Raw genomic sequence first — 17945 nt, forward strand, 5'->3', positions numbered from 1 at the left:
AAAGACCTATCTTTGGAGTATATAGAAAGTAATAAGAAGAGAAACTTCAGCACATTTGTACATAATCCTTAAATTCAGTAAAATGAAAGGCTAAGATATTTTAAAGTACACTTTTATAACTAAAACGAGTTTTCTCCGTAGCACCTTTGAATTCATTAGTTTAGAACTGCTTTTAATTTGGTCTTTCCCATGAGAGCCATTATATTTTTCTCCTGTCAGCCTGATGCTGGAGAAAAAAGAAAACTGGCAGACGTGGTGTTTTTCATCTAGTTTGCTTCCTAGTTAAAAAGTGCATTAACTTGTATGCATGGAATATTATTCATAATAACTTCACCACCATTAACAACTTTAAAGAAATTTGGTTTAAATATTGCCAGTGCGAATGGATAAAATATTTTATTTCCTGCCATTATTAAACTATAGAGACATTTTATTTTGTACTGTTTTTTTAGGTCATTACAATAACTATTGTCAGGAATACAGCAAATAGGTTTGTGGGTTTTTTTTAATAAATATCTTTTTTCCCAGACAATTCCAGTAGCTCTTACAGTATATTTCAAGTCCTGGTCTAGCTATTTATAGTTTACAGCCTCATTTACTTTAATATGCTACCTGAATAACATAATCATAGCTATAACCATGGTATAGGGCCACAGGGTGCATGCAACGCTAATGTTTTTTGACTATTTAAGGGCTTGTTCGTAAACGTTCCTTAATAATAATGGCAAAGCTTTTAGTAACTAGGTATCAGAAAATAGTGAGTCATTCAAATGGGTTTCTTTTCCAACGAAAATATTTAATAGGAGGCATTGAGATCAAAGTTATATTGCTTTTATATTTTATATTCTAACAAGTAGAAGGTTTTTGCTGTGAATTCACCCCTGTTAACTTCTGTTCGGTGCAGTTCTGTAAGCTTCCTAATGTATTTGTCTTTTCCTTTTCTTCTCAAACAAGATATGATTTTCATCAAGAAAGGTCAACTGAGTATGTATCACTGAAGAATATTTATGTATACATGTAGGACTTGTGTATTGATAGTTTTACAAGGTATTATTAGCATCTTTTCTGGTCACCAAATCAGATTTCCCTGGAAGAGTCTGAAAAAAAAAATGTTTATTGTTCTAGGCTCTTCGGAGTAACAGGAAACTGTGCTGCTTGTAGTAAGCTCATCCCTGCCTTTGAGATGGTGATGCGCGCTAAGGACAATGTTTACCACCTCGACTGCTTTGCATGTCAGCTTTGTAATCAGAGGTAAGCACAGTTCATTCTGGCTTCTAAAAAAATGGTAAATCTCCCTTTGCTGGCTATGTGTTTAATGGTGGGAATTATTTTAGTACCCTTTACTTAAAGCAACTTATCTCAGCATTTTTGTTTTCTGCAACAACTCATTCAAGGCCAGAAACACATCACTGAGAAGGAGAAAGGTTTCATTATCCTTCTGTCCCTCAAAGAACTGCATCATAGAACAGGATATGATAGGAGATGAAAACTTAAGTGTATGAAAACTTTATAGAAAACTTTCTCTTCTTATTCATTCTTTTCTCTTGTTTTTCTTTTAAAAAGTAAATTTAAAATATCTTTACTACTTGAGCAAACAAATTTTCAAAGGAAAACATACAGAAATTTGTGGCAAGCAGTGTGTATTCATCTTATTTTCCTTGTATACAGTTGCTCTATCTCTTGATTTCTTATCTTGAATTTTAAACTTGTTGTATATGTACTTTTAAAGTTGCTTCAAAGCTCTTTGGGAACTAGGTTGATATAGTTATCAGTATCAGAGAAGCAGCATTGAAGGATGGAAAGAATGTTACAGAGGGGATCTAGAAACCTAAATTCCAGTCTGGACTCTCACTAGCAAGGTATATGAGCATAAACCAACCATTTTAGTCCTCTGGACCCCAGTTTTTTCCTTTATAACAAAATAGAGTTAGATTTGTCCATTTCAGAGAACTCTTTCATCTCAAAGTGTTATGATTTCATTCCATTTTTTCTAAAGTGAAAAGTATAACTTTTATTTCTAGTCGGAGCTATATACTATGATACCTGTTTTATGTGATAAATGCAGAGGATACTAGAATATTAAAAGATACATCATCAAAATACATTTCAAAAATTACTGTGCTTGATGGAGTTTAATGAAAATAAATTCAGCACGTGGGTGAAAAAAACCTGAATGTAATATTCAGTTAGTTTTGTCCAGTTCTCAGTTACTGTAATTGGCCTTGTTTCAATGCAGTATCTTCTTATGAGGTGCTGTAGAATAGTGGAAAGAACAAGTGTTTACAGTAATAACTGGATTCAGATTTCAACCCCACCATGTACTGGCTGTGCAGGCTTGAGTTTGTTTCTTAATTTCTCTGAGTTTGGTTTGTGCATCCTTAAAATGCAGACAATAACGCCTATCCTGCAGATTTTAAAAATTAAATGAAAAAAACTTACAAATACGAGTAATATAATAGGTTCTCAAAAATTAGTTTTTACCTTGATATCTATGATTTATTTTTAACCATATAATATTTCACTAACTTGGTTTTTACACAAGATATCTCTTGCTAAATGTAGATGTTCAGAATGTTGCCCGATATACTTCACGATGTATAATTGACCCAGGAAATAATTCAAGAAGTTACCCTGCAGCATCTTGATTCTTCCCAGTAGATGTTTGGAATCATAGTAGGTTGATTCAGTCTATAGTGACATTTAGCCAAAAATAAATTGGCATATGTACATATTTTTATTATAAAGATAGGAATACAAAAATACAAATACCCGCACATCCTTACAGATTCATTACCTTGCATATGTATATCTTAAAGGTGTATTAATACTAAATTTAGAATTTTTTTGTTTACTTATCAAATTGATCCACTAAACATTTACTAACAATAGAGGTATCTTTCTATAGCTCTAATATTTACTGCTTTTCTACTTATAGAATGTTATAGATTAATAATGGAAAATTTAGAAAATAAAGATGTAAAATAACATTGTCCCGTGTCTCACTACTCTGAAAGAAATTATTTCAATGTTTGGTATGTAGCCTGTCATACATTTTTCTATGTACATATGACAAGTGATACATAACATATGCTTTATATTATACCCACACTTAAACATCTTAAAGGAAAGTAGCAAGGAAGAATCCTAATATTTGATACTTGTACTTTTTCATTAATATAGTGAGCCTTTTTACCTGCCTTTAAAAATTATTTTATGATAGTTTAACTTTCTTGTGTTCAGCTTTATGGATAGAGCCTCATATATTGTTAAATCAGTCTTTTATCATCAGATGTGTAGGTTTTATCTTCTGGTTTTTGTATTATCAGTATCATCAATTTAATATGGACTTTATAAACAAATACTCAAATCTGTGTCAAGCTAAATTCGCAAGCACATGGTTAATCAGACAAAGCATATAACAGTTTAAGGTTTATGTTATATAGTGCCAAAATGCTCTCCAGAAAAATTATACCAATTATCCTTACTCCAGAAATGAAAAAATAATGCATTCCTTTATAGAAGTTCTAACACTGGGAATTATTATTTTTAAAGATATCCTTGTCACCTTGAGGGTGAAAGATGACATCTTATTATCATTTTTAATTAGCATTTATTTGATTACTAGTGGCCCTTTGATATTTTTTCTATTAAGAAACTGCCTGTTTATTCCTTTCATCCATTTTTCTATTAAGGCAGACTTACCTATTTTATCCATGTTCTACACAGAAAATTAAAACATCATTCAAATGCTAAGCCCAGCCTAAATTCTATTATGATGCAAAGTAATTGTAGGTTGTTAATGCTATTTACAAATCGTATATCAATTTTATTTCACCATTGAAATAAAAAGTTGCATTCACAATTAAGTTTGTCTTCTCAGTGGAACTCAGTCAAGTAAGACAAATACTCCTAAATTTTGACTCTAAAACTGTTCACCTTCTTATTGCTGCAAAATACTGTTCTAGTATCATTATTAAAGTACCTAATATATTTCTGTGTGCGCTTCATTTATTACATGCCATAATGGGACTGCATATCTTTAGTGCTGGCTATGCACAATTAGCACTTAGTTATTGTCTTGTCACTTCCATCCCTACAAGACAAACTCCTTTAATGCAAGAAGTCAGCTAATCTTCATCAGTCAAGCAAAGCAGACAAATTGTGTTACTCTGAATCCAGAAGGTTTTCAGTACAGGAGACTCTCCTTTTACATTGATGTTTGCTTGGGGAAATCTCCCCAGTAAAGCCATTCACCACAGGAGCCTGTACTCATAGTAGCCGAATCATTGTCCCAGTACTACACCTTTTCAAGGGACACACAAAACCAATGGGTAATTTATAGGCACTTTCCCTTAAGCAGACTTTCTGGATGCTGAAATTGTGATATTATAAATGCTTATGAGTATTATTTAGCAGTGGGAGTCCCTGCTGGCTCAGTGGTAAAGAATCCGCTGGCCAATGCAGGAGACATGGGTTCGATCCCTGGGTTGGGAAGATCCCCTCGAGAAGGAATTAGCAGCCCACTCCAATATTCTTGCCTGGAGAATCCCATGGACAGAGGAGCCTGGTGGGCTACAGTCTATGGGGTCACAGAAGAGTCGGACACAACTCAGAGATGGAACAACAATAAGAACAATCATTTAGCAAGCCATTTCATCTTAACTTTTAAATCAAAGTATCAGTAAGATATAAAGCATTGCTGAATGTCTAAAAAAGATAGTAAAAGGACTTCCCTGGTGGTCAAGTGGTTACAACTCTGCACTTCCCCTGCAGAGGGTGTGGGTTCCATCTGTGGTTGGGGAGCTAAAATAGCACATGCTGCATGGCCAAATATAAATAAATAAATGACATTTTTGAATAAGGTAGTAGTAACAGTGAACTTTCAGGATTGGTGGTCTTCTCTGTCCTTCAAGTAAAAGGGTATGGCTAAAAATGGGCTTTTTAGCTCTTTTTCCCCTGGGGCTCAGATGGTAAAGAATCCACCTGCAATACAGGTGACCCATATTCAATTCCTGGGTTGGGAAGATCCCCTGGAAAAGGAATGGCTACCCACTCCAACATTCTTGCCTGGAGAATCCCATGGACAGAGGAGCCTGGAGGGCTACAGTCCATGGGGTTGCAATGAGTCGGACACAACTGAGTGACCAACACTTCTTCACTTCATGGCTAAAAATGTGTGAATCTGAATTTTAAAATATCTCAAAATATATCTATTTTGAAAGGACCAGAAGAAGATTATTTTGAGCACCTTGTATGATAACTGTAATCTTATTCAGAATTGGGAAATTCTGGTTAATTTCTTAAAGATGAGTAACCCCCCCCCCACCCCTGGAACATTCTAGAAAGCTAAGTGATGGTTTTATAAGAGATGAGAAAAAAGTGCTCGTTTGTAATGAAATGGCCTCAAATATATATAACTGTGTGACATTTGAAAAAAAAAAGAAAGCACTGTGCTAGGCTCTGTGGAAACAGAGGTGAATAAATTCTAGTTTCTGTCTTAGAGGTGTTCAGAACTATAGAACAGACTGGAGATCAAAGAATCACAGAAGAGAAGAGTGTAAATATCTGTTTACTAAATATACAAAGCAGATCTATACTGAGGGAAGAGAGGTCTGTCCCTTATGTCCTTCTTATGAAAGCATCAAAGGGTTGATGTGCTGGATTTTAAAGGATTCTCTACGACTGCTTAAGGTGTAGGAAGTGTGTCTGGGGAGGTGACACAGCCTTGGTGCAGTGAGGAAAGGGTTTTGCAGATAGATGGAGCAGAGGCAAGACATGGAGGTGTGAAACCCATGGAATGTGTTCTGGAAATGAACAGAGGCTCAGAGATGGGTAGTTGTGGAGTAGTTTGTTGAGGATGTGGAGAAGTAGGGAACAGAGAGAGGAAATTGTGAAGGTAAGAAGTCAGTGAACTAAAGTCAACATGAATCCAAATTTAAATTATTCATCAAAAAGAGCTCTGTTATTTGAAGTATTCAGTTCTAGAGTAAGTCTGTCTTTACCAACGTTTATGGAACACCCACTTCAAGTGGTAGTATAGTTTATGGTGGTATTTCAAAGGGTTCAAACAAAATTTAACTCATGGTCATTTACCTCAGCACTACCACTCTGAGTGGGAAATCTGTTACACATTCATGAGAGAATTTGAAATGCCACAGTAAATGATACACCAAAAAGTAAGTGCTTTGGAAAAGATCAGAATGAGTTGATGGGGTCAGGGAATACTTACCGAAGGAACGGAAACTAAAAAGTCTTTATTCATTTATTGAAGTATGTGCGTGCTAAGTCATATAGTTTCTGTGTAATAGTATGTAAGTTACAGGTGTACAATATAGTGTGTGATCAGTTGCTTCAATTGTGTCTGATTCTTTTTGTGACTCCATGGCCTGTAGCCTGCCAGGCTTATCTGTCCACGGTGTATTCCAAGCAAGAATACTAGAATGGGTTGTCATGCCCTTCTCCAGGGGATCCTCCCGACCCAGGGATTGAATTGTGTCTCCTGCATTGGCACACGGGTTCTTTATTATGGAGTCGCCGAGGAAGCTCCAATATCGTGATCCACAATTTTAAAGGTCATACTCCATTTAAAATTATTATAAAATATTGTCTATGTTCCTCATGTTGTAAAGTATATCCTAGTAGCTTATTTTATACCTAATAGTTTGTACCTCTTACTCACCTATTCCCATATTTCCCCCCAAAAAAAGAATTTCTAGTAAGTAGGTAGAAAAAAAGGAGAAATATCCCTGAGTAGGGAACAGCTAAGCAAAGAGGAGAAGACTGTCAGTAGCAAATAATAATGATAGCAAATTCTCATACAGTGCTGATCAGACATTGTTTTGTTTTACATGTGCTAGCTCATTTAGTCGGAGAAGGCAATGGCACCGCATTCCAGTACTCTTGCCTGGAAAATCCCAAGGGCGGAGGAGCCTGGTGGGCTGCAGTCCATGGGGTCGCTAAGAGTGGGACACGACTGAATTGACATAGCAGCAGCAGCAGCAGCTCATTTAGTACTCAAAATAACCCAGAAGTAGTCACTATGATTAGCCTCATTTAACAGATGAGGAAATGAAATTATAGAGCATTTAAATAACTTGCCCAAGATTGCACAGATAGAAAAAGGTAGATTCAAAATTTGAACCAAGAAAGTCTGGTTTTTAGTCTCTGGACTCAGATCCAGTATGAGGACCCTGGTCTGTTTCAAGGTGGGTATTTTCTTTGCTGACTGTACTGGTGGTTTAGTCACTAAGTTGCATCTGACTCTTGCGACCCCATGGACTGCAGCCTGCCAGGCTCCTCTGTCCATGGGTGAAAGTCGCTCAGTCATGTCCGACTCTTTGCGACCCCATGGACTATACAGTCCATGAAATTCTCCAGGCCAGAATACTGGAGTGGGTAGTCTTTCCCTTTTCCAAGGGATCTTCCAAAGCCAGGAATTGAACCCAGGTCTCCCACATTGCAGGCGGATTCTTTACCATCTGAGCTACAAGGGAAGCTCCTGTCTAGGGGTAAGTGGATATAAATGTGAGTAGATAGAGTGGAGTTAAGTGAGGTAGATATTAAATAATTTATAGCAGGATTTGGGATACGGGTAGTGTAGTTTGGTACAGAGAAGATTGTTTCTGTGTGATGACAACTATGCTGTCATTGGGAAAAGACAGTAAATTTGTTCACAAGTGTACAATGAGTGTATAACTTCCACTTCTTACTGAAGTACAGTATCAAAATCTCCACTTTTAGTAGCAGGGGTATGCTAAATAGGACAGTAGAAACATTGTAGATATGGACTAGATTCCCTTTCTTTCCAAAGTGCTGTGGAAATGGAAATTAATTATAATTGACAGTCACTCATCTTAGGGAAGTAAGATGACTAGGTTAACATTTTCATTCTCAGAAAGGATGTCACAAATGAAGGCTTCCTTGCAGAGGCATTTGATAACCTGTTCAAAACCACTCTAAGCCCCACATTTTATAGGGATAATTTCTTAATTATACTTATTGTCTGTACTTTTCTAGTATCTAAGACCATATGAATTTAACTATAGTTACTCCAAAATACCAGGTAATTAATTCTATGATTAATTCTTAAACATTAAGATTAGACGGTTTAATAAACTGATTGGACATTTTTTTATTCCTTAACATATTTTTTAATGATGCTGGAATTAATTGAACTGACTGTATCACAAGCAGTTAGGGTTAGATTATAAAAAAGAATATGTTTATTTTCAAGAATTTTAGCCTGACCTGTTAATATACATACATTCAACATCCTCTGGCCATCACTATTTTTATAATGTTTTTCTGCAAATGCTAAATCGCATTAGGATCTGGTTATAGAACACTGGAAATTAGCCTTTCTTACAAAATCACAGTTGTAGATCATTTTGTTAGATGTCTGATAGCTGCTGTGTTGCTGTTTCTCTAATTTTGTCATGTTTGTGTATAGAACATTTTAAAGGAGGATATTAGCTCTTGTTGCAAAGCAATCATAATCAGCTCTTAACCAAAGCTTTCAAGGCTGTTTTAAGTTTTATGTGTGTGACATTCCTCACCTGTGTTCTGTTTCATTTTGACCTTTAAGTATAAATTGATACACACATAAAATGTACTTTATCCAGTTGACAACATATTAGTAACAACATATTTCAGGAAGGAATGTTTTAGATGAATTCCATTTATATCTCACTGAGTGATAGGCACTCTTTTTTAAAGATTATTTAAAGATTGGCAACCACAAGTCCATACTTTATTATTCTGTTTCTGTTTTGTAGATGTTTATTGTGTCATAGTTGAGATTCCACGTGTAAGTGATATCATATGATATTTGTCTTTCTTTGCCTGACTTAAGTCACTTAGTATGATAATCTCTAGGTCACTCCATGTTGATGCAAATGGCATTATGTCATTCTTCTTTATGGCTGAGTAGCATTCCAGAGAGAGAGAGAGAGAGAGTGTGTGTGTGTGTGTACACGTACCATATCTTCTTTATCCATTCCTCTGTTGATGGACATTGAAGTGTTTCCATATCTTGGCTATTGTGAATAATAAAAACTTGAATCTTGAATCTAAAGAGATCAGGGTGCTTTTCATTCCTCTACCATACACGTTCTAGCTATGGAACATTGAGCAGGTTTTAAAAATTCTGGAGAAGGCATTAGGTTTTTCTTCTGAAAAGGACAATGTTAATATTTTATCAGTTGGATTTAAGGAATAAATGCAATGACTATATCTATATACATGTCCAGCCTTAGTACATGGTAAGTACTTTACAAGAGGTGTCTATTTTAATTACCTACATTCCAAACATTGAGAGAAGGCTTTGCATACTGTATTTCTCTACTCTTTACTATCAACTTACAAAAGTTACTGATGTTGAAAACAAAAATCCTGAAGTTTCATTTTTAAAATCGTGAGTAGAAGACTGGGATTTGAACTCAATCCATTGCAAATGTCTCTCTGCCTTTAATATACTTCTTATTGTACCATTTCTACTGAGCTGGTGATGGACAGGGAGGCCTGGCATGCTGCTGTCCACAGGGTCGCAAAGAGCTGGACACGACTGAGCAGCTGAACTGAACAGAACCATTCATTGATGTAACTGTTTCACCTTACCCACAGAGAAATGACTCAGAGAAAGTATGAAATACATCCTATATCTTGCATTGGGTAGGTGAGAACCACAGCACTCAGTACCAAATCCCCAGGCTCTCGGTTCAGTGCTTTTGTTGATATAATTACTCTGACTTTATTAATCTACAAATAAAATTACCTACATTTCAAGGCCCCTGAAGGTAAGAATGGCATGACACAACATGGCAAAATAAAATATTTTAAAAATGACATTTTTATTTGACAGCAATAGAATTTGGAGACTTATTTTAAAAATTAAAGCATAATTTTAGACAGTACAGAGTTGAAAAAGTATTTCTAGTTTAGTTGGTTTTTAGGAAAAGATAAGATTCAATAACATCAGCTGGAACACAAGAATATTTTATTAAAATTATTTTTGATGTGATAGTTTATTAATTAGTTAATTCAAATTAATTTCATCATTAATATAAAGTGAAAAATTTGAACAGTAATTAAATGTATTCTGCATGTTATTTTATATAATCTCACATAAAAGAAAAGTATCTAATTTGGCTATTTAGGCCTGCCCAACAAAAGAAATATTTCCTTTTATTCAACATAGCCTAATGATCAGGATAATCTACAAAAACTGGTTTATCCAAACACCACTTTTTAAGCACAATATTTCATGTTTATAGTTTGCAACTAATAAAAAGAAGATATACTTGAAGTCCAGACTTGAATGTCCATTGTATCCAATAGCCTTGACCACAAACAACTGCAGGATTTCAAGATCAGGGCATAGTCTGTACTTTCAATCAGCATCATCAGCAGGCAGTAATCCTGGGGAAAAAAAAGTAAATTCCACAAATAAACAGACCAATCTTCCTTTAAGAGGAAAGCTAATTCTTTTCAATCTACTTTTTTTATTACACTATTTTCCCCTCTATCTACTTAGCTAGAATAAGGATAAATTTCCAAAGCTACCCAGTTGGAAAATAAATAGGTTCACTGTTTGTCTAGCATTCCAATCTTTGCAAATGTAAATCGGCCCAACTGCTCCTCATTTAAACCTTCAACTTCACAAAACATTAAAGTGTGGCTTTCACGACACAATTTAATCTATCCACTAAGATTTCTGCCTGAACATCATTTGAAATTGACTATCTGATAAAGAGAGACCACTATCAAAGGTCAGTGAGGTCAACTTGTACAATTACAAGTAGTTTTACTGGGTCAACTCTACCAGACACTGCTGTTTGAAGGTTAAATTGTTACAATTAAAAATATATACAGATCGCCTTAGAGTTACTTTATTGTTAAATGTACCGGAAACAGCACGGGCATTTATTTCTGACCTTAATTGTGTCCAAAGTGTCACCACTGGGAAATTATACAAAAAGAGCACTTATTAAAAACATTATGATCTTGCACATTAAACAATGCTTTATAGAATAAAATTTATAATTAACTACTAGAGACTAGTTTATTTATCACATCAGTATTAAGTTCATCAGGTTACTCCTTTAGGTCTAATTGGAAGTGCTCTAAGAAGTCCACTTACTATTTCATAGTTAGTGAACTTGCCACAAACAAAGCACCATGGCCCAGCATCTAAGTCTGATGCTAAAACAGCTTTCAGTTCAGAACAATCACTTCCAAATTACCAGAATTTAATCACATTTTAATAACAGGAAATAAAAGGAAGCTTTAAATGAGAAGCTCTAAAATTGGCTATTCCCTAATCATTTGATTCATTTTAATGTTTTTACTTTTTTTTAATAAGGTGGATAAATGGGCAGTGATGAAAGCTTCCATAATCACTGCCATGAAATATTATCATTCTTTCTTTTATGTGTGTGTTAGTTGCCTAGTCATGTCCGACTCTTTGCGACCCCGTATGCTGTAGCCCACCAGGCTCCTCTGTCTGTGGGATTCTCCAGGTAAGAATACTGGAGTGGGTAGCCATTCTCTTCTCCAGGGTATCTTCCTGATCCAGGGATCAAACCCAGGTCTCCTGTAAATGAGTGTAAATACACGTTAGTTCTTTTTTTTCTTTCCAATATATGAAAAAAATATGACCTTTGCTGCTCAAGGTGTTTTCCTCAATGTTCTTATGATTTTTATGTATAAAAGTAGGATCTTAAATTTTGTGTGCAGTGTTTTATTAAATGACCTGGATGGTTTAATTTTGACAATAAAGGCAACTTTCTAAGCCAAACTTTCAGACTCAGGGAATTACCATATGAAATGATGATTAGGAAAAGAAATCTTCAAAATTAGAGATCTGAATGAAGTCATCTTAACCATTTTATTTTTATAAATATTTTCAGATTTTGTGTTGGAGATAAATTTTTCCTAAAGAATAACATGATCCTTTGCCAGACGGACTACGAGGAAGGTTTAATGAAAGAAGGTTATGCACCCCAGGTTCGCTGATCTATCAACATCACCCCATTAAGAATACAAAGCACTACATTCTTTTATCTTTTTTTTGCTCCACGTGTATATACGAATTGACACGGGAACCAACTGAATAGCGTAGATATAGGAAAGCAGGATGGTTATGGAATAAAAGGCGGACTGCATCTGTATGTAGTGAAATTGCCCCAGTTCAGAGTTGAATGTTTATTATTAAAGAAAAAAGTAATGTACATATTGCTGGATTTTTTTGCTTGCTATTCGTTTTTTTGTGTCACTTGGCATGAGATGTTTATTTTGGACTATTGTATATAATGTATTGTAATATTTGAAGCACAAATGTAATACAGTTTTATTGTGTTACCATTTGTGTTCTGTTTGCTTCTTTGTATTGTTGCATTTAGTACAATCAGTGTTTAAACTTACTGTATATTTATGCTTTCTGTATCTACCAGCTATTTTAAATGAGCTGTAACTTTCTAGTAAAGAACTGAAGATCAAATCTCACTAATGATACGTATAGATTAAACACGTCTATCATCATTAAAAATACAGAAAAAGAAAGACACACAAAGCATTTTAGCAACATCCACTATTATTGCCGCTATGATTTAGAGTCTTTATCAGTGTTCTCATTTATAACCCCCTATTTTCAGGGGGTTAAAGATCAGCTTTAAAATAATGCATAAGAATTTCATCTTAAAGCACTTTCATTTTTTACCAACGTGAAAAGTGCCATTTTTAGAATAACTTTAAAGCTTAACAGTTTTCCTTTTAATATCCTTTTTTGTGCTCTTTACCTAGTCAATGGCTTTGTTTTGTTTCCTTCAGCGCCATTCACCCCTATGTGAACTAGTGCCTTTGGGTATCATTTAAAAATTTTCCAAAGGGTTACTTTTAAAAAGTGTTACTGCAATTATGAGATAATCTTAAAATGATAAATTTCTTGTGCAAATTTTGCCCAGACCTCTCCATAAGAGCTAAGGGTATAATAACATTATGGCTTGAAACATTTCTGGCACTAAAAGGTTTTGAGTGTGAATCTACTGAAATCATGATAATGCACACTGAAGCTATGATGATATTTGAGGATTGAAGTCACTTTTGATCAGAGCAACATAGTGCTCACAGAATCTTCTAGAAGAAGAGAAACAAAGGGATTGATAAAAAGCTGAGAACTGGTGATTATATATTTTTCTGTATTTACCTGCCACTTATTTTAATGTTCCAAAGTGAACACTTTCAAAGTTTGATGTGTCTTACTCTTCATTGCTTTCTCTAAGTAATTACCATTCAGAATTGATCACACTTAGGCTGAAATCTGTCATTCCATTTTTGAAAGGTGAAAAATTATTCCCTTACCTACATGATAGCTGATAAAGAAGAACGCTTTCTAGAAAGAAAAATTATGGAGACTGATTATTTAAATTACAATTAAGGAAATAAAGATGAGACTGTGTTCCCTTCTTCTGGGTTGTTCACACTTTGCTTCTTTGCTTCTGCTCCCTGTATTCAAACTATTCAACAGACCTAATTCCACAACAGGCACAATGAAGCATATTTTACTAGAGCAAATTTTAGTTCTGTGGGCTTTCTCTTTTTTTATATATATATTGATCACTTGTATAGGAAACAATATTTCCCAGTGTTAGTTGCATCCCTGCTTTGTCCTGCCGAATATGCACTGCAGATGAAAATTAAATGTGATACCTGAATTCTTGATTTGGGGCCAAAATATTAAACTGAAAATAACTCTGGTGTGGATTTGAGTTGTTTTAAAACAAAGCTTTACTACGAACATGCGTGTGGATCTGGATATTGCCTCTCATTTTTAGGAAGATGGTTATGTGAAAAGTGAACGGTATGTATTTTTACAAAGGATTCATGGTTAAGAGTGTTCAAGTCATGTGTCTTCCAAATTTGAGATATACCCCAGAGATATTTCAAGAATAGCAGTATGCGGTCCACAAAATTATTATTTTAGCCTTAGAAACTTACATTTGTTTCATGGAAAGACTTGCATAGCCAAAACCAAAAAAACAAAACTGAACAAATGGGAGGAAGGTGGGGGAAATATGTGACAAGTGGTTTTACTAAAGCAGCCCTCCTAGTCCCCATTAAGAGTTGTTTGAAATTCATGTGAATGTAAAATTCGAATTGTCAGTATCTTTTTGCAAATGATCTTTTTTATATTTAAATGATTTTGCATATGTTTATCAATATGTCAAAATACTTGTAAATTGGGAACAAACTTCTCTCAGCTTCTTGACGCTGTTCCTTTATTCCTGCCACCCAAAGACCAAACAAGGTTTTTACTGCCTTTTCTTTTGCTTAATCCTTTGGGAATTCATTCTTATGCTTTTTCTATAAACAAAATGACTCACCTGGATTAAAGATTAAGGCCTTAATCTCTTTAGATTATCTTTAATCTCCATAAGATGGTGGAACAAGATAGAAATAGGCCATCTGACAGCTAATTGCCTGAAAATAGTAGCATTTTTGACCTGAAGTACTAAGCTTATTGTCTTGACTCCTCAGAGTCCCTGAACTGTTGTCAACTTTCCTCTTTGTGTTGTGTAACCCTGACGTCATTTAGCTTATTGTCTGAAGGCTCCAGTAAGACACCTCCGATGGAGTTTGGTTTCCTCAAGCAGCGGAAGCTGCCTACCTGCATCTCGTGTAGGCTGACTGTGATGAAGGACCAAGCTCCTCCACCCACCAGAGTGCTGGCTGAGTTGAAAAGCTGACCTGTGTTTGTAATTTCACTTCCATCTTGCTTAATAAATATCTGCTGGCTTCTTTCATTCACTTTTTTATATTTGGATTTTTTTTTTTAATAAAAGGGGCATCACACTATTTGATTGCACTTAATTGGCAAAAGTCTAAGATGACATCTAGAAAGCATAGTATGCAAAAGGAATAAAAATGTATAAGGACATTTACTTTCAAAAGGTATTAATAGATCAGAAGCAGAAAAAAGTACCCCAAATGCTTTCTCCAAATGTCATATGCAGGATCTCCAATCCAGGTAGTTTATTGCTATTTACTTCTGTGCGGAAAATAAAACTGTCAAAATGAAGGTAGCAATTGGTGGGTATAAATTTGTACGTTTATACAAATTTTAAGTGATCTTTCTGAAAGCAACCATGTTGCTCTTGTCAGACTAAATTTCAGATTTTCTCGCTCCTGCATAATGAATTAAAACACAGAACTCAACTAAATCCTACCTCTTCAAGGAAGAAATGTTTTACCTTCTCTGAACCAAGGTGCTGAAAATTACATCTGTAGTCAAACACACCATTCACAAGTGGTTTCCTTTTAACTGTCACTTGAGGCAAACCACTCTCTGACTAGCCACTTAAACAATTTCATAAAATGATACAGGCCAAACATATTTAGTGTTAACTTAACTATGTTAGGAAAACAATCTGCATGTTTATTGTAATAGACCATTAACGCTGAATACAGTTTTAGCAAAAGCCCTTTGATTATTACTTTTTCTTTAAAAATGCCATTACAGATACTTCCTAAATGTGATTTTAATGCAAGGCAAGGTAAATGGGAGCAAAGCTTTAATACAGCCATTTTTTCACGTGACATTAATTGAGTACCTACTATGCGACATGTCTTGCCCTGGGTCCTCAACCTCCTGAGGGTTGCCTTAGGATACTTCCTACGTTCCACCACCTTAGGGAGTGTTAGCACTGATTTGTCCTTATCTCAAACCTAGGAGCAATGAGCACACAAAAGCACATACCATCTTCTACCTATTCAGCATGTCATTGATACGAAAGCCCCAGAAAATATCTCAAGTAATCAATGTGTTCAGAGAATTATTTCACACAAATTACTCATTAACTCAATAGCACATAATAAAAAAGAACATCAATTAATTAATGAGTCACCCTCAGATCACTATGATGACAATAGCGCTCTGTTGAAACAGCCATTATAAATGGAGCTGCCTCCATTCATTGTTTGCAATTGGCCTATTATTTGACTGAAACTAGGGTCATATTTAACACATGCCTGTAGGTAATTGTGTGATTAGTATCATAAATGAAGAATTCTGAAAGTCTACTACAAATAAAACAATATACATCATTGAAAAAAAAATCAAGAAAAATCTCATTTTTTGCTTGTAGCTTCTTTTGAAGCCAAGTTACTGGAAGAGTATCATTACCTTTCTAAACAGTATATTTTTATATTTACAATCAAGTTGTAAAACTTTCATGTTGAACACTGTGGATTAGCTGCTAAAACATAAGTACAGTTTTACAGTGTTTTAGGATGCACATAATGTCAGAAAACTCACAACCACTAAAATATGCATGACCAGTTTTGAAACATTCAGCAACCCCCCTCCCCCAAAAAAGGACATTTTTGCCTTTGGGGACCCAGGCTGGGTAGGGTGTGTGGGGACTGGCAGTAATAGGGAACAAGATTAAAAGAAAAGCCAAATATTACAAAGTCACCAACTAAAGTTTTCCAGCTATCAGAGTAAATGCCATTTCACTAAGCTTATAGAATAATTATAACAGTTCCCTTAGGTAAGAAAGAAACATCTGTTGGCAACACATAGCAGGTGTTAACAATTACACATACTGAAATTTTTAAAAATGTTGTTAATTAAAAGAATTCTGTTTCCTGAAAAGGAAATTCAAAGATATTCCTGTTCGGAGCATGCCAATCAACATAATGCTCTACACTGTAAAGCGCAAGTCCTCTTGGATCAGCTAGGTTTCGTGTTTAGTTCAGATCATTGCAATCAAAAGTGAATTAGAATTCATTGCACTTTTTACACAATGGGTATTCTGGGCTGAGGAGCTGAATACTCATGAAATTGGCATAGCAGATATTTTGGCTTTATTGGCAAGGTGGTCATTGTTAACTATACCAGATTTAATGGACACAATACAAAGAAAAATAGGAGCAAGAGGCATTCAGGTAATAGATGACACAAGTCTTTTTTAACCCTGTTTCTGCAAAAGACTTTAAATCACATAAAAGAAAACAGTCCATTTTTAACACATAATATTATATGCCTCATTATCAGTAGTGTCTAATAATAGCTAACACTTACTCAACACTTAGGGGCTTCCACAGTGGCTCAAGCAATAATCACCTACAATGCAGGAGACAGGAGCCATGGGTTTGATCCCCCGTTTGGGAAGATCCCCTGGAAAAGGAAATGGCAACCCACTCCAGTATTCTTGTCTGGAAAATCCCATGAACAGAGGAGCCTGGTGGGTTACAGCCCGTGGGGTTGCAAAGAGTCGGGACATGACTGAGCACATGCACACACACACATGCCTACTAAGCATGCCATGTGTTGGGTTTTCATTACATGTAAACTCACATCATAGGTTCTATTTATCCTTATTTTGCAGATTTTAAATGAAAGTAAACATTACTTAACTTGTCCAAGGTCATATACTAAATAGATTTAAATATAAGTTTTCTGACTCTAGAGCTTAACCATTGCACTGTTTCATAGTATTTTCATTCTTGTTACTATTATTTTGTCATTGTCATCATCACCATTATTATTACGTTCTAGCCAAAAACTAGAAGTAATCTGTGCTTGAGCAAAAGTTCCAAACATTTCAGAGTGAATGCCATCTTTAAAGATGAAAATAGGAAATAAGAGTGATCAGTTCAGTTCAGTTCAGTCGCTCAGTCGTGTCCGACTCTTTGCAACCCCATGAACTGCCACACACCAGGCCTCCCTAGGTTTTCCTAAAATCAGTCCACTTGGTAGCTCCTTCTTTCAACCTTTAAGTAATTTATTTGAAGCTGCCAAGCTAGGAATAATAGAGGATCCCTAGGAGAGGAGTGAGAAGGCAATGGCACCCCACTCTGGTATTCTTGCCTGGAAAATCCCATGGACGGAGGAGCCTGGTAGGCTGCAGTCCATGGGGTCGCTAGGAGTCAGACATAACTGAGCGACT

The 17945-nt window shown here is 35.3% G+C and overlaps 1 protein-coding gene across 6 annotated transcripts in view; it reads left to right on the plus strand.

Annotated features, from left to right (window-relative positions):
* The window catches only part of LMO3 (LIM domain only 3), a 65988-nt gene extending 51186 nt beyond the window's left edge, over window positions 1–14802 (plus strand). For 5 of the 6 annotated variants that reach the window (XM_005206982.3, XM_059886521.1, XM_010805454.4 and 2 more), the window contains 2 exons: window positions 1126–1251; window positions 11907–14802. In XM_005206982.3, coding sequence (XP_005207039.1) covers window positions 1126–1251; window positions 11907–12012 — 232 coding nt within the window. In that variant the 3' untranslated portion in view covers window positions 12013–14802. The remainder of the gene's footprint in view (window positions 1–1125; window positions 1252–11906) is intronic. The other variant, NM_001046337.2, reaches the window with a different exon arrangement.
* Window positions 14803–17945: the final 3143 nt, after the last annotated feature.

This window comes from Bos taurus, chromosome 5, assembly GCF_002263795.3.
Source record: "Bos taurus isolate L1 Dominette 01449 registration number 42190680 breed Hereford chromosome 5, ARS-UCD2.0, whole genome shotgun sequence".
NCBI classification, from domain to species: Eukaryota; Metazoa; Chordata; class Mammalia; order Artiodactyla; family Bovidae; genus Bos; species Bos taurus.